Source organism: Camelus ferus, chromosome 1 (genome assembly GCF_009834535.1).
Source record: "Camelus ferus isolate YT-003-E chromosome 1, BCGSAC_Cfer_1.0, whole genome shotgun sequence".
NCBI classification, from domain to species: Eukaryota; Metazoa; Chordata; class Mammalia; order Artiodactyla; family Camelidae; genus Camelus; species Camelus ferus.
In genome coordinates this window covers 119,725,017-119,748,358 of record NC_045696.1, presented here as the reverse complement: position 1 = coordinate 119,748,358, position 23,342 = coordinate 119,725,017, and the positions used below count along the sequence as shown (strand labels likewise).

The following is a 23,342-nucleotide window of genomic DNA, read 5'->3' as shown; positions in this document are numbered from 1 at the left end:
GGACAAGCCCTGCTCTGCGCAGAACGTGTTTCAGCCCCTGGACAGCGGTTCCCTGGTTAATGAGGGGAGTGCCTCTGTCCAGCACCCTGTTGATGGAGCGACGCCGGCTGCCCCACGGGGAGGGACAGCGGGAGGCCTGGGGGCCACAGTGATGGCACCGGGGCAGGCTTGCCTTTGAGCACATAGTTTTCTTTCCTCTCACCCACACCCCGGCAAGCATCGCCTTTCTACTGGACACTCAGAGCAGTCTGCCTGGTGTTCCCCCCACCATACATGAAGGCAGGCTGGCCTGCCAACCGAGCACCCCCCATCAGTGCTGCCTCGTCCCTCTGGCTTCCCTGGCCCTTCAGGGAGAACTGCCTGTCCTCTAATCTGTGCTGTGCACGTTCCTCTGGGGTAGTCGACCCCGCACTGCCTGTGCCACTCCCTGTCCTCTGACCACTTGGTGGCATCCAAGTCCTCGCTGAGACCATGGGTCTCCTCGCCATATCTGACAGTTAACGAGAGCTCAGAGAGGTTATGTAACTTGCTGACAGTCACCCAGGTTGGCCCACCTGCTTCTGAAGTCCGTGAATTTGACCACACGGCCCTGCTGCCTTCCCCTGAGCACAGGCTTGCATGCGTTTGTCCCCAAGTCCCCATCGGGTGGCAAATTCCGCTGGGGCTGGATGGAGCCCGTCTCGTCAGGTGCTGTGGCCCCTCGGACGTTCTCTGTCGATGCCAGGTTTACAGGGGTGCAGGGCGTCTCCACGGCTGCGCGGGCCCAGGGCCCCTAGCTTGCCCACCTCCTGCTCTAGGAAGCACACACACGTGACGGGGGCTACAGCTGCGCACTCTGAAGCCCCGCTCTGCGCTGGCAGGGGGCCAGAGCCTCCGTGGGGTGGGGACAGTAAGGCAGAGCCATCCCCGAGGAAGGGGCGCCCCGAGGTCGGCCGACTTCAGCTCGAGGACCCCCCTGTGTTTGTCAGACACGTGGAAGTCGAGGGTGCCCCCACCCACCTCGAGAAGCCTCCCTCCTCCCTGGGGTTAGACTTGCTTTGTGTCCTCCCAGGTCTTGTGTATGTCAGCCGGCCTTGACCTCGGTGGCTCGGGGGGGCCGGACTAACAGTCAACAGATGGCTTGGCTAGTTCTTGCCCCTCTAGGATTAGGGACAGAATGAAAGCTTTCTACTCTACGCCACTTCTTGGAGCACTTCCCACGTCCCAGGCCCTGGGCTGGGTCCTTCAGCGTGGTCTGTGGGTGTCTGAATTCTGTTTCGTAGATCTGAGGTTTCGAGAGGTTACATTACTCGCCCAGAGGTCAGATGGCCAGATGTGGCAGAGTTCATCGGCTGTTCACTGACCGATGCCCATAAGCCGGCGGACTATACAAGCAGAAATAAGGAGCATGAATGCTCTGTGGGTTTTTAGGTGCCGAGTGCCTTCCGCATATTTTCTCTGTTCCCACCACAGCCCCACACGGGAGATACTGTGATTGAGAAGATGGGGAAGGGAGAAATTGCACAGCCTGCCTGGGGTCACCCAGCGAGGAGGCGGCAGAGCCAGCACTCCCACCGCGGGCAGCCCCAGTCCCAGGGCCACTGGCTCCCTCCTGTGTCTCGCATCCCCCAGGGTGGTGCTGTCCTCCCGCTGGTCACGGGCAGGTCCTCCCTCCTGCTTCCAGGCCAGAGGGAGAGGGGTCCTTGCTTCTGATTGCCGCCCCCTCTGCTTTTCCACAATTTGAATCCACATAAAATGTAATAGTCTATGTATCTGTGATGGTTAATTTTATGTGTTAGCTCGACTGGGAAAACATTACATACGTATGCCGTGAATTTTCTTGGCTAATGCCTTAAATATTTGTCCAATCACCACCACTATATTTTAGGACATTTCATCACCCCAAAAGAAACCCTGTACCCCCGAGCAGTCACTGCCCCTTCCTCCCCAGCCTACGGCAACTCCTAGTACACTTTCTCTCCGTGGATTTGCCCATTCTGAACATTTTCTATGAATGGAATTATACGATACGTGGCCTTTTGTTCCTGGCCCCTTTCACTTAGCGTAGTGTTTTCAAGGTTTGACCCTGTGTTACATGTATAAATTCTTCCTTCTTTTTTATGGCTGAATAATATTTCATTGTATGGGCATCTCACATTCGTTTATCCATTCAGAAGTCAGTGGACATTGGGTCGTCTCCTCTTTTTGACTAGTATGAGTAAGGTCGCTGTGAACATTCATGTACAAGTTTATGTGCCAATTCCTTGGGTTCATATATAGGAGTGGAATTTCTGGTCATATATGTTAAGTGTATGTTTATTTGAGGAACCAACAGACTGTTTCCCAAAGGGGCTGTGTCATTTCACATCCTGTCATCAGCACGTGCAGATTCCAGCTTCTCCACATCCTCGCCAATGCTCGTCCTTGTCCGTTTGTTAAAGGCATCTCTGTGGCTGTGGCTTCTCAGCGTGGTTGTGGTTTTCATGTCCCTCGTGGCAGATGGTGCTGAACATCTTTGCAAGCACCTACTGGCCACCTGTATACCTTCTTTGAAGAAATTATTGAAATCTTGTGCCCAGTTCAAAAACTGGACTGTCTTGTTATTTAGTTGTGGCAGTCCTTTGTATATCTTGGATATTAGACCCTTATCAGATAAATGATTTGCAAATGTTCTTTCCATTTGTTGCTTGTATTTCACTTTCTTGACATTGCCTTTTGGAACACAGAGGGTTCCATTTTTGATGAAGTCTAAAGTAGGTTTCTTTTTCCTTTGGTTGCTTGTGCTGTATGTGTCATTCCTAACCCAAGGTCGTGGACTTCCAGCTATGTTTTCTTCTAAGAGTTTTATAGTTTTAGCTTCTACACTTCGATCGATGATCCACCGAAGTTAATTTTTGTAGATGTTGTGAGAAAGGGGTCCAAACTGTCTTTTGCATGTGGACATCTAGCTGTCCCAGGGCCATTGTACCGTCTTGGTGCCCTTATGGAAATCTGTTGACAACAGGGACACAGGTTTATTTCTAGACTCTTGGTTCTGTTCCATTGACCTGTATGTTGACCGTTAAGCAAGCACCACACTTGTCCTCGAGTCCTCTTTGTACTTTATCGGAGCGGTTTTGGCTACTTTGGGTGCTTTGGGTGCTTGGCAGTTCCATATGAAATTTTCAGGATCACCTTGTCAATTCTTGTCAACAAAATCAGTAGAATTTTGGGATAGATATTGCACTAAATCTGTAGACTACTTTGGAGGAATGTTGTCCTTTTAAAAATACTAAGTTTTCCGATTCATGAACACAGGATGTCTATCCATTTATTTAGTTATGTAATTTTCAGTATGTGAATTTTTCTTTTACTTTTTATTGCCAACTATTTTTGGGGTGCTATTATAAATGGATTTTTTTTTTCATTTTTGGATTGTTAATTGTAAGTATATAAAAATACAGTTGATTTTTATATTGATCTTGTATCCAGCAACCTTGCTGAACTTATCAGCACTAATAATTTTTTGGTGGATTTTCTATGTACAAGATCATGTCATCTTCATATAGATTAACTTCTCCCTTTGGCAAGGATGCCTTTTTCCCCCGGATGCCTAACTGTTCTGGCGGGAACCTCTAGTACAGTGTTGAGTAGGTGTGGTGACAGTGGACGTCCTCGTCTTGTTTCTGACTTAGGGGAACAGCTTCCAGTTCGCCGAGCATCGTGTTAGCTGTGGGCTTTTCACAGATGAGGAAGTGTCCTTCTCTTCCTACTTGTTGGTGCGTTTGTCATGAAAGGGTGTCAAATTCTTTTTCTCCATCAAAAGCGGTAACAAAGCGCTATTACCCCCTTTATTGTATTGATACAGTGTATCGCACTGGTTCATTTTTATATGTTGAAAATATCTTGCATTCCTGGGATAAAGCCCACTTGGTCATGCGATTTGGACCCCCTGTCTCACAAAAATATATAATACTTTTTTCAAAATGAAAGATTTAAGGAGAAAAACAAACCTAAGAAAAAGGGAAGAATACATATGAGCTCCACGTGTGTTCAGGAATGAACACCCTACAGTATTCACTGTATCATGTGCGTGTGCTGTGCGTGTGCATACGTGGCTGTGCATCGGTGCGTAGGTGCATGCGTGCATCTGCACACACACACACGTGAGTGTGTGCAGGTGTATTTGTGTGCCATGCCTGAGCGTGCATGTGTGTTCATACCTGAGTGTGTGTGTGTTTATCTGTGCTGTGCATGTGTGTATGGGAGTGTGTGTTCCTGTGCATGCATGTGTGTACATCTGGGTTTGTTTACCGGAAGTGCCTGCAAGTTGGTTGCAGACTGAGTTGGGCTCCAGACACGTCAGCACACACCAGCTCAAGCGATCCTGCGTGGCCATGTGAAGGTCACAGCTCTAGGACACTGAAATGGGTGGAGTCCTAACACGGAGTCTGTCTTCTGGTTGCATAACTGACTCAGTAATGACCTTCACACATTCTCTAAGCCCCATTCGGGGTCCAACTTAGGCCCCCTTACATTCAGTTGTCTGCCCCGGGTCCCCTTTAAGCCACAACATTGCAGTTGGAGACCCAGCCAGGGCTGGGGGTGGGGAGGCCCTCCTGGTGGCCTGGCCTCCTGGCCCTGAACTGAACTTAGTTCCTGTGTTCTGATCGCTCTGCGTGGCCCCTACTCGGGTGGGACCAGCGCCTCTTCACGTGGAGGGTCACGACACCCAGGCAAGGGGGCTCATTCTCCCCAAACTCAGCATCGGAGTGGGGGATGGACAGCCCCACTGTCAGCCCCAGGGCTTGTTTGAGCCCTGCGCTTTGGAGAGTAGGCACTGCACACACGGGGGTCACGGGGGTTGAGGTGGGGGGCAGGTGGGTAGAGATGTGCAGGTGCCCAAGGACCTTGGCCCGTGGGTTCTCAGCTGGGACAGCTTCTGTGCCCCAACCTCTCCTGCGTTTCCCTCCTTCAAACATAGGGGTGCATGAAGTCCCCTGACTGGTGCTGGAGCAGCTGGCAGCCCCCATACCGGCACCAGCTGGATGGACTGCCATCTCTCATTGCCCGGGTTCCAGTGTGGCCGCCTCTGGTGAGCAAGGAGCCTGGACCCCGGAATCAGGCCACTTCCTGTGTCCTTGCGGAGACTGGGCTGCACCACAGCTCCTGGCTGACCCCTGGGTCCTGACCACCACGTGGCCAGAGAAATTGGTAACTTATCTTTCTTTCATACTGAAATGTTTAAGGACAGAAAGGTTTCCTTTAGTTTCCTGATGTGGGGGAAGTGTGGAGCCCCATGTCTGTTTATTGTCCAAGTGATGTACATCCCAGTTCCCGCACGGAGTGGCCTGTGTCCCCAGGAGAGCAGCCCATGCTAGGTTAAACCAGACCAAGTTCTGTCTACAAGGCAGATTTAGATCTCTCCATGTTCTGTCTACACTGAGCATGTTTCGACCCAAGAGTGATCTGTCTACGCTGAGCACATTTGTACGTAGCTGTGTTCCGTCTGCACTGGAGTACTTAGATCTGAGTCTGCACTGTCTACACCGAGTACCTTTAGACCTGTGTTGTGTCTGCTCTGGCGCATTTAGGCTTGACGGTGTTCTGTCTAGACTGGAAATTTAGATCTTAACATCCTTTTTAACCAAGTACATTTAGACCTGGCCCTGTGCTGTCTACACTGATAACGTTTAGACCTGACCATGTTCTGTGCACACTAGGGCATGGAGAGCTGGGTGGACCCCTGGCCTGGCCTTAATAGTGGGGGATTCAGGATGGACACGGAGACCTGGGTGTCAGACCGGCCTCAGCCCTGGGAGCTTCAGGGGGTTACGTGGACACCTGCATAGAGACCCAGCCTGGCCTTTGTCCAGGGAGTGTCAAGGTGGCTGTGGGGACCCGGGAGGAGACCCAGCGTGGCTTCAGTCCTGGGGAGCTCTGTGCTTGCGCCCACGTGTCAGGGCTTAGACATCTGGGGTCTGAGCTGGGTGACAGCGCTCTGCCCCTGAATGTGGTTCATGGCCCTCCCAGGGGCGTGTGCCAGGGGTCGGCACTGTTGTAGGGGCCTCAGACCTTACTCCTGCCGCGTTCACCTCCCCTGGGGCGCGTGGAGACTCAGGTGGGCTACCTGGTAATTATTCTAATTCACTGGCGCACACATGGCGCGCTGGGAGGCGGGTTTCCCTGGTGAGCTGGCTGCTGGCACGGGGGTCTGGCGTGAGGCCGACCGGCAGCAGGTGGGGTGCTGCTGGGGTCCCCTCCCGGGCGGCCATCCCTCCTCTCCCAGCCCCGCTGTCCTGTGAGACCCCCATCGCCGCAGTGAGAAAGGAAAGCTCAGAGCCTGCCTGAACCAAGGTAGGGTGTTCGGCAAGAAAACGGGAAAGACAGTTAAAACCACGCAGACCCAAAGTGAACACAGGAGGGGCCTGACTTCTCTGGGACCAGTGTGGGGAGCCCCTGCCTTTCCTTCTGCCCCTTCCCATGTTGGGGGCCCGCCCAGCACGGCCATGGTGTCCTGACCAAGGGCACATGTGACCCCAGGTGATGGTCTTTTTAAGCATTGATGGATTTGGTTCGATAGTGGGTTTTTTTTTTTTTTTTAATGATTTTTGCATCTGTATTCTTAAGGGATATTCAAGGCGTATAACACTTTGTAGATGCTGATGGATTTGGTTCAATATTATTTTGTGTTGATATTATTTTTGCACCTATATTCATAAGGGCTATTGGTTCTTTCTGTTCTCTTCCTGAGATGCCGTGTCTGGTTTTGGTATCAGGTTAACGCCTCACAGAATGAGCTAGAGGGTGTTCTCTCCTCTGCTGTTTTTTAAAAGAGTTTGTGAAAGATCAGTGTTAATTCTTTAAATGTTTCCAGAATTCACCAGTGAAGTCACCTGGTCCTGAGGTTTTCTTTCTGGAGAGATTTTTTTTTTATTACAAATTCAACGTCTTTACATGTTACAAGCCCACTCAGGTTCCCTGTTTCTTCTTGAAACAGTTTTGATAGTTTGTCTTCCTGGGAATTTGTCTGTTCCATCTCGGTTAACAGGTTTGTTGGTACATAATTATTCACAGTCGTCTCTCATAAATTATTTTTATTTCTGTGAGGTTATTAGAATGCCCTCCCCCTTCATTCCTGATTTTCAGTCCTTTTTTTCTTGGTCATTCTAGCTGCAGGTTTGTCCATTTTGTTGACTTTGTAAAGGAACAGCTTTGTTCATTCTTCTCTACTGTTTTTTTGAGTCCCCGCTTCCTTTATTTCTGCCGTAATGTCTGGCATTTTCTTCTGCCTGCTTTGGGTTTGTATTTCTTTTGTTTAGTTCCTTAAAGTAGAAGAGTAGGTTGTGGATTTGAGACCTTTCTTCCTTTTCACTGTTTTTAAGCTAAATTTCCCTCTAAGTACTGAATTCCCAGCAGTGACATGGAATGTTACATTTTTACTTTCCTCAATATCGAAATTTTTTTTAACATTTTTATTGAAGTCTAGTCACTTTACAATGTTGTGTCAGTTTCTGGTGTACAGCACAATTCGTCAGTCCTACATGAATATACACATATTCATTTTCATGTTCTTTCTCACCATAAGCTGCTACAAAATATTGAATATATTTCCCTGTGCTATACAGTATAAAACTTGTTTATCTAATTTATATATAATAGTATCTGCAAATCTCGAACTCCCAGTTTATCCCTTTCCACCCTGCTCCCTGCTGGCAACCACAAGTCTGTATTCTATGTCTATGAGTCTGTTTCTGTTTTATATATAAGTTCATTTGTCTGTTTTTTTTTTTTTTTAAGATTCCACATTAGAGTGATAACATATGGCATTTTTCTTTCTTTTTCTGGCTTACTTCACTGGAGAATGATGCTCTCCAGGGCCATCTATGTTTCTGCAAATGGCATCATTTTATTATTTTTAGGGCTGAGTAGTATTCCATTGTATAAATGAACCACAGCTTCTAACATTTTCTAAGTTATGTTTTGACGTGTTGGTTGTTCAGGAGCACAGCCACTGCCAGCCCTCCTCTGGCTGCTGTTGGCCTGGGATTTGTTCCTTCATCCTCTGACTCTCAACTTAATTGTGTCTTTGAATCAAAAGCACGTGTCTTGTAGACAGTCTGTAACTGGGTGTCTGGTATTCATTCTCTTAACCTCTGCCTTGTAATTTGAGTTTAACCTGTTTACAGTCAATGTATTACTGATAATGTAATTTCTAATTGATAGTTATTTTCTTAGTGTTTGTCCTGGAGATTACAACTAACATCTTAATTTTTTTGTTGTTTTTTTGTGTGTGGGTTAATTAGGTTTATTTGTTTACCTAGTCATTTTTAACAAAGGTATTGGGGCTTGAATTCAGGACCTCGCGCATGCTAGGCACACACTTTACCACTGAGCTACACCCTCCCCACTAACACCTTAACTTTTAACAACCTAGTTCAGATGAATAAAACTACACAGCAGTGTGGATATACCTTGAAGATACTGCAGGTTCAATTCCAGACCACTGCAGTAAAGCAAATATCTCAATAAATGACTTACATGAAATTTTTTGGTTTCCCAGGGAATATGAAAGTTATGTGTACAATATGCTAGAGTCCACTAAAGTGTGCAATAATAGCATTATCTCTAAAAAAAGTATGTGCCTTAATGTAAAAATACTTTATTGCTGAAAAATGCTCCCCATCATCTAAGCCTTCAGTGAGTCATAATCTTTTGGCTTGTGAGGGTCTTACTTAGATGTTGCTGGCTGTTGGCTGATATGGGGGTTGCTGAAGGCTGGGCTGGCAATTTCTTAGCATAAGACAACAGTGTGGCTTGCTGCATTGACTGACTCTTCCTTTCATGAACAATTTCTCTGCAGCACGTCACCTGTTTGATAGCATTTGACCCACAGTAGAATTTCTTCCACAGTTGGAGTCAGTCCTCTCTAACCCTGCCGCTGCCTTACAGACCACGTTTATGGAATATGCTAAATCCTTTGTTGTCATTTCTACAATGTTTACAGCATCTTCACCAGCAGTTGATCCCATCTCAAGAAACCACTTTGTTTGCTCATCCATAAAAAGCAGCTCCTCATTCATTCAGGTTTTATCCTGAGATTCAGCAACGGAGCCCCACCTTCAGGCTCCACTTCTAATTCCCGTTCTCCTCCTGTCCCCACCACATCAGCGGTCACCTCCATCACTGAGTCTGGAACCCCTCCAAGTCATCCATGAGGGCTGGGATCAGCTTCCTCCAAACGCCTGTTCATGCTGATATTTTGACTTCTTCCCACGAATCATGAATGTTCTTCCTGGATCTAGACTGGGGAATCCTTTCCAGAGGTTTTTACACCTGACTGTGCCCGGATCCATCAGAGGAACCACTACCTATGGTAGCTGTGGCCTCACAAAAGGTATTTAAGTAATAAGGCTTGAAATTTGAAACGACCCCTTGATCCACGGGCTGCAGACTGGGTGCCGTGCGAGCAGGCAGGGAAACATGAACCTCGCTGTCCTTCTCCAGCAGAGCTCTGGGGTGACCACGTGCACCATCAAGGAGCAGTCATCTTGGAAGGAGTCCTTTCTTCTGAGCAACGGACCTCAACAGGGGGCCTAAAATAGTCAGTAAACCACGTTGTAAAAGACGTGCTGTCATCCAGGCCTGTTGTTCCGTCTACAGAGCACATGCAGAGTAGATTTAGCATCATCTTAAGGGCCCCAGAATTTTCGGAATGGTGAAGGAGCACTGGCTTCACATGACAGTCACCAGCTGCAATGGCCCTAACAAGAGAGTCAGCCTGTCCTGTGAAGCTTGGAAGTCAGGCACTGACTTCTCTTTAGCTGTGAAAGTCCTAGATGGCATCTCCTTCCAATAAAAGGCAGCCTACCTACATAGAAGATCTGTTGCTCAGTGTAGCCGCCTTCGTTAATGAGCTTATCTGGATCTGCTGGGGAACCTGCAGCTTCTACGTCAGCACCCGCTGCTTCACTCTGCGCTTTTATGGAAAAGACTTCTTTCCATAAACCTCATGAACCAACCTCTGCCGGCCTCCGACTTTTCTTCGGCAGCTTCCTCACCTCTCAGTCTTCACAGAGGTGAAGAGAGTGAGGGTCTTGTTCAGGACGAGGCTTTGGCTTAAGGGAATGTGGTGTTTGGTCTGACCTACCCAGACCTACTCCTCAGACTTCCTCCACATCAGTAATAAGGCTGTTTCCCTTTCTTATCACTGGTGTGTCCCTGGGGCAGCACTTCTAATTTCCTTCAAGATCTTTTCCTTTGCATTCACAACCTGGCCGGCTGGCAGGGGAGGCCTAGCTTTCGGCTTTTCTGGGCTGTTGACACGCCTTCCTCCCCAAGCTCGATCATTTCTAGCCTTTGATTTCAAGTGCGAGACATGTGCCCCTCCCTTTCACCTGAACACTTAGAGGTCATTGTAGGACATTAACCAGCCTGATTTCAGTACTGCTGTGTCTCGGGGAACAGGGAGGCCAGGGAGAGAGAGAGAGATGGGGAAATGGCCAGTTGGTGGGAAGTCAGAACCCACACATTTATTAAATTTGCTACCTTACATAGATCGTGGCACCCCAAAATAATTACAGTAGTAACATCAAAGATCACTGATCACAGATCACTGTAACAAATACAATAATGTTTGAAATGTTGCAACCATTACCAAAATGTGACAGAAGTGTGAAGTGAACATACATTCCTGGAAAAATGGCACAGACAGACGTATTCTGTGCAGGGACGCCACAGGCCTCCAACCTGTAAAAAATGCAGTATCTGCAAAGTGCAGTAAAGCAAAATGCAATGAAACAGTCATCTGTAGTACACAAACCCTCTCCTCCTATTAGCCTCATTTCCCTGTTCCTGTACGTTGTTACTGTCACAAATTACACTTCTTTTCATCTTTTTTTTTAATTGAAGTATATAGTCTGTTTACAGTGTTGTGTCAATTTCTGGTGTCCAGCATGTTTCAGTCATACATACACACACATATATTCGTTTTCAGACTTTTTCATTGTAAGTTACAAGATATTGAATATAGTTCCCTGTGCTATACAGTAGGACCTTGTTGTTTATTTTATATATAGTAGTGTGTATCTGCAAATCTCAACCCCCCAATTTATCCCTTCCCACCTCTTTTCCCCACTGGTAACCATAAGTATTTTCTATGTCTGTGAGTCTGTTTTGTAAATAAGTTCATTTGTCTCATTTTTTAAGATTCCACATATGAGTGATATCATATGGTATTTTTCTCTCTCTGGCTCACTTCACTTAGAATGACAATCTCCTTGTCCATCCATGTTGCTGCAAATGGCATTACTTTATTATTTTTTATGGCTGTGTAGTATTCCATTGTATATGTACACCACGCTTCTTTATCCAGTCATCTGTTGATGGACAACAAGTTACATTTTTATACATTGTGTGCCCATCAACACAGATTTATAAGTATAGCTTTATGCAGCTGACTTTTAAATCAGATAGGAGAAACAGAGAGTTATAAGAAAATAGATGTGTACCGTCTTTTAAATTCACCTGCTGTTATCTTTACTGTGGCTCTTTATTTCTTCATGTGAATTTGTGACATTGTCTAATGTTCTTTCATTTCAGCCCAAAGGACTCTTTAGTATTTCTTGGGCAGGTCTGCTAGTGACAAATTCTGTTTTTGTTTATCTTAATAACAAATAGTTACAGGTTGGATCTTTTTGATTCTATATTCTACTGGGAGTTTTTTGAGCTTTTTTGAATTTGTGGATAAACATTTTTCAAATTGGTAACTTTTCAGCCATTATTTCTTCAAATATTCTTTCTGCCTCCTTTTCTTTCTCTTCCCCTTCTTGGACCTGGCACGTGTGATGGGGTCCCACAGGTCTCTGAGCCTGAGAGCATTCTTCTTCCCCCTTATTCATCAAGACTAGATAGTTGTCCCATCTTCAAGCTCACTCATTGTTTCTTCTGCTCACTCAAGTCTAACATGCTATTTCAGCTACTGTAACCTCCAAATACAGAATTTCCATTTGCTTTTAAAAATATAATTTCTGTATATTTATTGATAGTCTCTATTTAGTGAGGCATTTAAAAATACTTTCATTCCTTAGACATGGTCTCCTTTAGCCCCTTGAACATATTTAAAGGAAGTGACTGAAATTCTTTGTCTAGTAAACCCAGTGTCTCAGCTTCTTCAAGGATACTCTGTCTGGACTGTTTTTCCTGTGTATGGGCCACACATTGTTTCTCTGCATAGCTCAGTCTTTTGTTGACAGTTGGACTTTTAAAACAGTATATTATGGCAGTTCTGGAGATCAGTTCATCCCTCTCCCCAGGGTTTGTTGTCATTGCTTGTTGTTATAATTGTTTAGTACAAGTTCGGTTAAGTCTGTGTTTTTTGCCTTATGTGGTCACTGAAGTCTCTGTTCAGCTTAGCAATCAGCTACTGACGGGACAGAGATTTCCTTAAACTGTGGGCCCCCCAAATCTCCTAGTCTTTGCCAAGGGGCTGTGTATGTAAAGGCACACCTTCAAAACTCAGCCTGGGGGAGGGTACAGCTCAGGGGTAGAGTACATGCTTGGCATGCACGAGGTCCTGGGTTCAATCCCCAGTACCTCCTCTAAAAATATAGAAATAGGTAAAACTACCCCCCCCCCCAAATAATGAAAAAATAATACTTAAAAAAAACCAAAACGCAGTTGAAAATTAGCTTCCACCTCCTGCTTGTGCAGAGCCTCAAAATGAGCCACAGGTGAGGATGTAGGGCAGCCTCAGGCCTTCCATGATCATGCACACAGCTCTGAATACGCGTGGCATTTGGATTTCTGTAAGCACATCAGAGCTTTCCAAGTCTCCGATGGGCGCCGATCCCCCTGGGTTTTCCTGTTAAGCCGCTGGGTTGTCTGTTGCTTGCCAGCTCTTGTCCATCTTCTAAGGCAAGTGAAACATTAGAGCTCTTGCCTGTATTTGTTTTTGAGAAACACCTCTCCTGGGAGAGTAACTTTCACACGGGGTCAGCTTTGAGTTAGCTCCACTGCAGACAGCATGGTGAGCAGGGGCCCCGGGTACCATCGACAGGCCAAACGATGACATGGTTTGGGAATGAGGCTTTGAAAGGGCTCTAGCTTTGTCTTCCTTGTCCTGGCGGCCATGAGGCTGCATGGAGAATGGGGGCTGTCAGCTGTCAGGGCGCCTGCAGAGCGGGAATGAGGGATGCAACTGGAGCGAGTGGTAACGCCACAGAGGCCCCCGTTCTTATCAAGACTCAGAGGTCCTTGCTCGGCCATTTTCACCGACCTCACTTGGCAAAAGCTGTCTGACCATTTGCAATGTCTCAGGTCCTGTTCCTAGTAGTTACCTGGCTGCAGGCAGCCGGAGGCCTTTCTTCCCCTGCCCTACGCTCTGCCTCCCAGATGGGAGGAGACAAAGCCCTTCTCCAGAAGCCCCTTGTCCTTCTCTTCATCCACGTTCTCTGTGCCTTTGGCATTTCTTACCATGAATATCTACCACAAACAGTTCTTCCTCACATATCCCGGGTCCCACCATCTCTGTGGCAGGGGTGAGGGTTCAAACCAGGTTACACAGAAGTAAGATGTCAGCTGAAAATTTTACTGTCAACATAAAAATTGCATTTTGATTGTTCCCGCGAGGTTGGAGGCGCTGTCGCAGTTCCTGCTGTTACCCTGGGTACCAGAAACAAGCCAAGTTGCCTTTTTCTTTCTTTGGGGCGGGGGGTGGTGGACAGCATCACCGTACAGCCCGAGTTTTAGAGCTTAGTGCTGACCTAACCCCGAGCATTGTGCCGTGCTCATTTCTAGCTGAAGGTGCAGGCAGGTCACACGCCGTGGACTGGGGACGGCTGAGCTCACAGGCGTCTGCGAGACGCTTCCACTCACCCAGACGCCTTCTCTGTTCAAGTGCCTGCCGCTGCTCGGGCTGAGCCACGATGTGCCCTCGGGCGAGAGTGACCTCAGCAGAATCCTCAGGTTTGCTCTGGGGGATCAGCTCACCATCGCTCTCTGTCCTCTTCCTGCTTTTGCCAGTTTGTTCCTTCAAACTTCTTCCGCTTTTTCAGCAAGATCTTACGGTGTCTCCCATCAGAAATTGTTTATGGAATCCCCTAGAGCATAAATGGCCAAGGCATTTTCTCAATCAAGGATGCCCCCCTCCCCCAAATACCAAATCTTAAACAGCCACCCAGTTAGGCTCACCAGCCTTCCTCTTTAGAGTGAGAACCATCTGATTCTCGTCTTGTCTCTCTCCCCAGCTGAGACGTACGCTTCCCAAGGGCAGGAGCTTTAACCCTGGGGTAGCTCCAGGATTTAAGACACTGCCTGTGCAGAGCGTGCTCAAGAACCGTCTGCCCCAGGGCTTAAAGGAAAACTGCATTTTCACTGTGCAGTTTAGAGGAGGGCGAAGAGGAAGAAATATTTTAAGATTAAATCTCGGGCTTTTCAAATTAAGGGAGTACCACCTCAGCCTGTATTTCTTTCCTAATGAAGAAACAAGACAGGTAAGAATCCTAAGAAGTGAAACTGCCTGCAGGAAACAGGAACTACACAAAGGAAGGCGCAGAAAAGCAGCTCGCAGCAGCGCTGGAGCGGTGAGGTAGGGGCCAGTGAAATGGTCCAGATGGAGCGGAGAGCTGTCTACCCCTGGATGCTTTGTACTCTCGGTCTTCGGTTAGATCAGGCTCCGATGGGGAGGGGACGGTCCCAGAAGGCACGCAAGGGGCCAGTGCTACATTGTTCTGGAGTCGGGGGCAGGCAGAAGGTTGGGTCTCCACCCTTGGAAAAGAGGAAGTCCAGTGAGTTCTACACGGCCGGGCGAGAACTTCCCAAGTCCAAGTTCATCTTGGCCGCCCACCTTGACATTGGACTCCCTACACCAACCAGAAGGGGAACCACAGGAAGGGGAGGAGAAGGCGGGGTGGCAGAGGCTGCTCAGCAAGCCCGTGGATACACAGAGACAGTGACGAATGGGCTGGTCACCGTCCCACGTGACGTGGACCGTGACGTGGACTCTGGTCATCCCTCCCCTCCGCGCAGAGCCCGCCGCCCATCTCACGGAGGAGCAGCCAGTGCGCAGTGGGCGGGTCACCCTCCCATGCGGCAGTCACGGAGGAGCACGGACGGAGCAGCCCGGCCAGACTCCAGACAGAGGCGTCACCCCGCCGGGCCGTCAGCCAACCTGCGGAGGCAGGAGAGAGGATGAGGGCTCAGGCTGAGGGACTTGAGGCAGCAGCGGAAGCCTAAGCAGGTGTCCCTCTCTTCGCTCCGTCCCTAGGACACATTTTTTTGTCGCCTCTCCCTTGACTGCGGGCCGCCCAGAGCCTAGTGCGCAGCAGGTGTTTGCGGAACGTCTTGCGTTTTCGTGTGTTTCTTCTGAAGCTCATGACCTACGAGAATAAAACCGAAAGGAAGTTATTACATAATTTAGCCAAGCAGGTGGTCCCACTTCAAAACCACCGATTTCAACCAGGCCCAGAAAGCACGCTGGAGGACGTCAGAGGTCACCAGGTGACCAAGAGCTCCCATGGTGGTGGATTTGAATCCAGGCTTCACCAATTACTGGCCAAGCAAGCGTGGGCAGAAGCGACTTGACCTGTCTCATCCCTCATCTGTCAAATGTTGCTGTTAATAGGACCTACCTCATGGCACAGCCGTGCGGACTGAGAGATGTATTTCAAGTACTGACGACCTCGCCTGGTACTGACAAACACGTGGGCACTTGCTGGGAGTAGCAGCAGCGTGAAGTTACTTGTCAGCTCTGCCTGCTCCTCCAGTCCCCTGTCTGTATGTACCTGGCTGTTCTCACTTTTCCCTGACTTCTGTGCATATTTGTAACGAGCTCTTTTGTAGGTTTTCCTGGCCTGTTTCTGCTCAGGAAGGCTATGGGCTGGCATCTCTTCCACCCACCTCCCCTCCACCAACCATTTTAAGAACTGCTGATTTTGTCCTTCTCACCTAGGCTATCATTTGCCCCTTCTCCACCTGCTCACGTCATGTTTGTTCCTCCATGTCCAGCCTAAATGTCAGCTCCTCCAAGAAGCCTGCTCTGATCTTCCTTCGCAGAGTGACTTGCTGTTCTCTGCCCTTCCTTCGTTAGCAGTTCGCCTCCATCTCAGTGACACTTTCCTCCTTTCTCCTTCTAGGTGTGGACCTCTCCACGATGAGATGATAAGCCTCAGGGGGACAGGGGCACAATTCCTAGGCTCACTGTCCACTCACTCCCAGCCCCCTGTGTGCAGCTGGCAAGCAGGAAGTATTTGTTGAATAACTGTATTTGAAAAGCCCATTTTGAAAGGTTCATCTAAATTCTAGAACAGTTTTACTGAAAATTAATTTTTAAAAGAAAAGTCAAAACTGGGGGGAGGATGTAGCTCAAGCGGTAGAGCACACGCTTAGCATGCACAAGGTCCTGGGTTCAATCCCCAGTGCCTCCTCTAAAAGTAAATAAACAAACCTAATTCCCGCCCACCCCCCAAATTATTTTTTTTTAAAAAAAGAGAAACATTAAAAAGAAAAGTCAAAACTAGTTACAACTGAACACTAATCAGACATTTTAAGATAAAGGAAAAGACGTTTGCCCAGGAAAAAGAAAGACACTTGACTTACTGCATTAAAAAACTTTATTTCGTTGAAAAGGTCCAATATTAGCCAAATTAAACCCCAATTTGACAGCTACACTTAGAGCTCTCCTGAAGTGAATGGCACTGTTTGAGATGAGCGTCCTGTTAAAGGGGGTCACTGCTGCTCCCGCGCCGCCCGCAGGGCAGCTCTGGAGCAGGAGGAGCTGGTGTTCTCACACACACCAGATACTCCAGACGGCGCCTTTCATGCAGAAGTTAAAAAAGCAAACAGGCTTTTCTATTCTGTGCGTGGAAAACCCACTGCAGAGCAGGGCCTGACCGCTTCTGACAGACAAGGTGTAACTATAAAGGAGCTGACCGCGACGCTGCGCTCCTGCGCAGGCGGCCCGCGGGCGGCGCGATGCTGGTGCCGCCCGTTCCCTGCGTGGGCGGCGCTGTGGGGCCCCCCTCATCAGGGGCAGGCCGGAGGAAGCGGTTGTTCAAGCGGGGGCGGGGGGGGGGGGCGGGGAGGGAGGAGACGCTCACACAGCGCGATCACAAAGAAATGGAACGGCTTTCCCAGTGCGCAAACCATGGGAAGAACCACCGCACCACAGGTATTTTCAGTCACGGCATCTTTTACATAAAGTGGTGCAAGATCTAAATTCTGGGACGTGGGAGGCTAAATTAAAAACACTTGTTACTTTATAGCTACACCTTGGATCTGGTTAGATGTGGTCCATCTAACAGTGTGTCTCATGCGTCCTTCTGGAAATCACTTCCGCAGACAAGTCGCACGGCCTGTAAAAGAGAAGGTGTGGCAGAGGGCGTGAGTCCTGGGCGTTCTCCTGGAGGGCAGAGCCGGCCCCGGACGGGCGGCAGGTACCGGTACGGGAGGGAGGATGCGGCGCCGGGCACGGAGGGCCTTGCGGACTGGGCGGCTCAGCCGGTGGGCGGGCTGCGCGGTGAGGTAGTCACTGCAAGTGTCCAAGGTGGCAAGGTCACCCTTGGAGAAGGGACTCCTGCATCTGTTAAGAGTTAGTGATGAACCCCAGGTCTCTTTCAATTCTGAGATTCTAGGAGATTCCCTCAGGGAATTCAGAAGTGAATTCCTAAAAGGAAAGAGAAAGCACACAGATACGTACTTTAGAATCCTCTTGAGTTTTTTCTTTTTGTTTCAAAAGGTACAATAGAAAACGCAGTCCACGGTCTTTAAAATGCAAATTCACGGTCTTTAAAATGCAAATTCACCTTCCTGCCACTGAGGAGGAGGAAGGATCTGTTATCACTCCTTTATATTATAAAGGAAAGATGGAAGATTACATTTATAATTTCTGTAAATATCTTAGAAAAAAATGCTTAAAACTAGTAGTCAATGCCCTAGAAATTTTATAGATTTTTAGGTACTATGCACAGATACAAATACATTATTCATTAAATACAGCTCACATCTGTGTTTTATTATACTCTAAAATATACAGGGATCTTGATGTACTGAAAGAGTGCAAGTCAATACAGTATTCAAGCAGTCACTATTTCTATTTACATGCTCATTAATTCTTCAAAAACCCACAAAATTATCAAATAGATCAAAATACTGTTCTGTGTTTTCACACTTTATATTCAGAAAAACCAGCTGATAATTTACAATGTCATAAAGTTTTCCAGTTTCACAATACAAAAAGAATAAAATGAAATTGGGTATCATTTTGTGAAAATTCATGGAACTTCACCCAGACCTATAAGACTCCTTCCCACATATGTGAAATCAATTTCACGGGAAAGTGACAGGTACAGTAAAGGCAGACTCACGGAGACTGGTATTTAAAAGCCTGAACGTCAGCCCTTCCCCCTTTTTGTTCTCTGAAAGGCGGCCTCCCAGCTCAGCAGACAGCTGCTTCTCTCCCCACCCGCAGCCCGTCACACACATGCTGCTTCCAGTGTCAAGAAGACCCGAACGCTTCAGGTAAACCGTGCCCAATATGGACGTGCCTTCCAAGACACCCAATGATGTTACCTTACGGATAACAAGGGAGTTTTCTTTTTGGTTCTTCACCAACCACCGACAACAGAAACCCCCCAAGCCGCTGTGGAGGCACAGGGTGATGTCAGAGACACAGGCGTACCATCCAGAGCAGTGAGGCTGAAACTGCACTCCCCAGGACCACTTAGCTGCAACAGGGTGAAAATAATCTACTTTTTGATTTCATGAGGTTTTCTTCTAGGAAACCCTTTACATTTTCAAACAAAAATAGTTCAATTTAAAACCTAAACCACTCACGACTGGGCAGCAGGAGCCCGACCCCAACCTGTCTTGTGTCTACGTCACAAATATTTCCACCCTGACTGCACCCAGTCAGCTGGTTTTCAATTCTAGTATTATAAAAGTTGGAATTTTAAAATTTTTATGTAAAAGAAAAAAATGTAAAAATACATCTGCTTTCTCTCATGGTTTAATACAGTATTAGAAGGCTTTCAGATGTTTTCTTACAAAAAAAAATCAACATTTAAAACCAAATCTCAGCTTCATTTTCAGAAATATTAAAGTTTGGTTTAGATAATGTCTCATTTCACCCGCTCTGCTTCCGCAAGTGGCGTTCTATTAAAAACCTTCAAGTTATTTGGTCCTTTGGCAACTTACTGTGCAGTAATGCCTACTGTACCAAACTTTTATTGCCCTTAAGTTTAATTGTCGTTTTACTGGTAAAGGTTAAATCTAGTGTCCTGATCTCCTCTTTTACCATAGTGTTGCTTGTGTAAGCAGACTAGGGTGCAGTGTCCCAGATCACTCCTGGCACTGCAAGACCGAATCGCACAATCCCACCGAGCATCTCGACGGCGGGGTGTCCTTGGTCAAGTCGATTTCAAGATTCCAGAAGTTCCTTTTGCAAAACTTGCCTTTAAAACTCTTCTTCTTAACGTCATCATGTTTCTTACATTCGCTTACTCCGCGATCTCTCAGGTTGAATCTGTGCGTGCATAAGAAGGTGCCTTTTTCCAGAAAAAGCACAGCGCCAGCACCCCGGGCCCCTGGCTCAGCCTCTCAGTAGGTCTCGGAGTCAGAGTCGTTGAGCTCGTCCACGTCGGTGTACAGGTACTCCTGCTCCCCGCCCACGTTGTTGAAACTGCAGTAGGAGCTGGGGTCGCTCCTCATGATGGGCAAGGCCTCGAAGCTGACCGTCTTTGAGGTGTTGCTGTAACGGTTAATAGCGTTGAATGTCAGCGATGACAAGGGGCTGCTGGATGAGACAGGCATCATGGTGGCCAAAATGAGGGCCAAGCAGTCGGCCACGTCCTTGTTGGGAGCACAGGCCAGAGCTGGGGTGTAGCCTAGAGGTAGAGATCAAATTTAAAAGTGAAATGAGGGAGACTCACTTCACTAATTGAAGGAAGTAAGCCTAAAGACCTTCAACTTTAGATACACTTTACATTTCCTGGCTTATAATACACTGGTTTAATTAGAACGATTCAGAACTTTCCAACAAGTAGAAAAAGAGAAAAGTCACAGGAATCTGGGGATGGGGGAGGAAAGACTTAACAAACTACACGGTAGCAGAGGAGACGGGGGCCCAGAGATGGATGATGCCCCCAGGTCCTTCTGAACTCACAGAAGACAGGGCTAGGGTAAGGGGGAAAGCCAGACGGGTGAGCCCTCACTCTGAATGGTGGGAGAGTCTTACTAACAGACCTGCAGAGGAGCAATAAGCGCGTACAGGCTGGGAAACCTAGAGGCGCTTGCGCTCATGGAGGGGCTCTGAGCAGGGGCTCAGGAGAAACACGGCGCTCAGCTGTCGGCTAACTCTCTTACAGGATCAGAGTCCACAGGCGAGAGCAGGTAAACTAAGCAGCCCGAAAGCGCCTGAGTCAGAATGTCTGTCTCCTTTGTTTATGTTCCTTTCTTTAGCAGAAGACTGACGTTAGTCCTAAGGCACCACACGGTATGAGTACAACAAACTGGTAAGAACACTGGGCACCCAGGCTGGGTCGGGAGAGACCGTGAGAACACACAGAGCCTCGTGAACCATCAACTGCTGTTTCAGGAGCAGCGTGTAACTGGATCGTTATTCTGAAGCTAGAATTGATTATAAAATAGGATCAGTACTTACTACATGACCTGCTAATGCTGGACCACGATGATTATCTCACATTGCAAAGTGTGTCAGGGACAGCGGTCACAGGTGACTTTTACTGTTATTCGCACTTTGTAAGGAAAAACATACCAAATCTTAAATGATCAACATGCGTGGATGTCCCTGGGGTGGAGGACAGGACGCGAGGAGAGCAGCAGGAGCTGAGGCTGGAAGGGTCACAGGGCAGCAGCCTGACTGTGGAGGGCCTGGGAGACTGTCTAAGGGGTATGAGGGAGCTGGGACGGGAGGAGTGGGATCTTCTCACGTATTGTGAAGGGACTCGGGCATGGGAGCAAGGGGAGGGGCCCTTGGGCTGGGGAGCGGGGAGGAGGTGCGGGGGGAGAAGCGGGGGGAGGAGAGGAAGGGGGTGTATTCTGAACATACTTTGTGCAGGAGGACCAGCAGGGCAGGCTGGTGGATTGCACGCTGGGAGAAGAGGAGTCAGGGAGGCCTCGGTTGGCGTTCTGAGCAGCTCCGAGGGAGGAGGGGAGGGGCAGCGGTTCAGATCTAGGCAGGTTTATTAGCCAAGAGGTCTGCTGTCAACAAGGCAGCTGGATCTATAAATCCAGGGATACGGACTTAGGATTCTCAGTACAAGGGCAGCCCTGAGAACCAAGGGCCTGGGTGAGGTCCCCCAGGGAAAGTGAAAAGAACCGAACACTGAGTCCTAGAACCCTCCAATGTGAAGACGCTGGGGAGGAGAGGGAGAAACTGCGTAAGGAACTGGGAAGAACTAGAAATGAGGAGAAAAACCAAGAAAGTGTGGAGTCCTAAAAGCCAAGTAAAATTTTTTTCAAAAAAAGGGAGATACCTGAAAGCACTATAATGTTGTATGCCAATGACACCTCAATAAAAAATTAAGAAATAAAAAATTTCAGCTCCAATAAAGCTGGTGACTTAATCTACCCATCAAGCTAGTTATCAATTCAAGGTACCAGCATTTGTGAATGAACACCCTCCTGAGGAAGGACACTGAAATCACATCACACGCCTCCCAGCTCTCCCTCTCCTGCCCTGAAGAGGTGTGCACCTGCTGGTCCGGGGACAACACAGGGACCGTCTAGGGGCTGCCGGACCCCAGCTAGGGCAGATGCAACCTTCACATCCCTTTGTCACATATATACTAAATTCCATATTAAAAGCTTATTCCTATTTTTAAAAAAGGAATAATCAGGTCAAATTCTAGTAAAATGAGGTCTAGGTCAAATAAAATGAGAACTAAGAATTGTCTCAAAGTGGCGATCACTGGTGGTCTTGCTGAGAACAGCTCTGTACGTGGTGGGGGCAAAGGTCTGACTGGATAGGATTTAAGAGAATGAAGGAGGGGAATTAAGGACGGGGGGAGTACTGACTCCAGTCCCTGCTGCCCAGGGAACAGAGAAACACGGCAGGAGTGGCGGGATTAATCAAACATTTTTTTAAGATAGAGAAATGTTTCTATATTGATGGGATAATCTAGAACGATTCCTACAGGACAGACGGGAAGAAATGCTGAAGTGCGTCTCAACTAGGCAAAGGAGAACAGGATGCCATGCAGAAGTGGGAAGATTAGCTTTAGATAAGACCTGGCACTTAACGGCCTCGACAAATAGCTGGTGACAGAATAAAGTCTCTGAATCCTAAAAACAAAGGCAGAATCACTAAAGCACAGTTAATAACCACCACCTCGGATTTACCAGACATACGGGGTTCGGAAGTTCATCTGTTAGACGGCCCTTCCCTGTCTCTCCTGCCCGTATTCCCTTTGCCACAAAGTAAGTACTCTCAGTATTAACTTCAGCTCTCCTCTTTGACCAATAAAAAACATCCAGATTTACTTTATTTCACATACAGAAGTAAGAGGTTTAAGAAAGAAATGGAACCTACTTACCGTTTTCATCTACGGCAAGCACACTTGCTCCTTTCCCCAAAAGTTCTTGAACCACCATTGTTAGCCCGTTCCGGGCAGCAACATGCAGAGGCCTGGGGGGAGACATGTGTGCATGTACATACATGCTGCCCACGTGCATAGCCCCCCTAACCCGTCCTGGGATTGAAGAGCATTTCTGCTAGGCTGTGAAGACCCAGAGGTACGAACTGGAGGCACTGAGTCCCAAGGGCAACGCAGACGCAGAGTAGGGGGACGAGACGGCAGAGCCCATGCGGGGTGCAGGGCCTGGCCTCGTTAGCACGGCTCCTCCGAGCACTGTGCCCCAGCACTGAGTTCCCACCTTCACCAAACCCTGTTGCTAGTTCCCCTCAAGACTCAAGGTTTAAAAGGATTTCACCAACTAAATCGTGTTAATTGTTTTAGGAAATGTGGTTGCAACACGTGTAACAATATACAACAAAAACTGGACATTGCAACAGTGCAAACTCCAATAGGCTTTGAAAACAGTTTAGAGGCTCCATGACTGATTTTTGGACCCTTAAAAGGTCCAAATACTGATATCTGAATGAGACCAGTATTGTGGGATTTTTCTCTTTACCAAGTCTCAAAGTAGCAAATGGAAGCTGGGAGAGGACAGTGAGAGACGCTGACACAAGGTTTAAGCCATTACTGTGAGGCTGGCTCACAGACACATAATACACCTTTTTCTCTCATTTTTTGCTAGTGTCAAATAATGGATTATTCCAGCTGGCTGCCATTCAAACACACAGAATAGTATTACTTTCTTCTGTAAAAGTGGACTGAAAAAACACTTTTTCAACAATAAAGTTTCAG

The 23,342-nt window shown here is 47.8% G+C and overlaps 1 protein-coding gene across 10 annotated transcripts in view; it reads right to left on the bottom strand.

The window, feature by feature from the left end:
* Positions 1–17,879: 17,879 nt before the first annotated feature.
* ANKRD28 (ankyrin repeat domain 28) overlaps positions 17,880–23,342 on the bottom strand; it is a 155,162-nt gene continuing 149,699 nt past the window's right edge. For 8 of the 10 annotated variants that reach the window (XM_032489094.1, XM_032489106.1, XM_032489100.1 and 5 more), the window contains 2 exons: positions 22,509–22,600; positions 19,552–19,838 (listed from right to left, as the gene is read on the bottom strand). In XM_032489094.1, coding sequence (XP_032344985.1) covers positions 19,552–19,838; positions 22,509–22,600 — 379 coding nt within the window. Of the gene's footprint in view, positions 19,839–20,614; positions 20,709–21,022; positions 21,196–22,508; positions 22,601–23,342 lie in introns of all 10 variants that reach the window. The other 2 variants (XR_004323315.1, XM_032489075.1) reach the window with 2 other exon arrangements.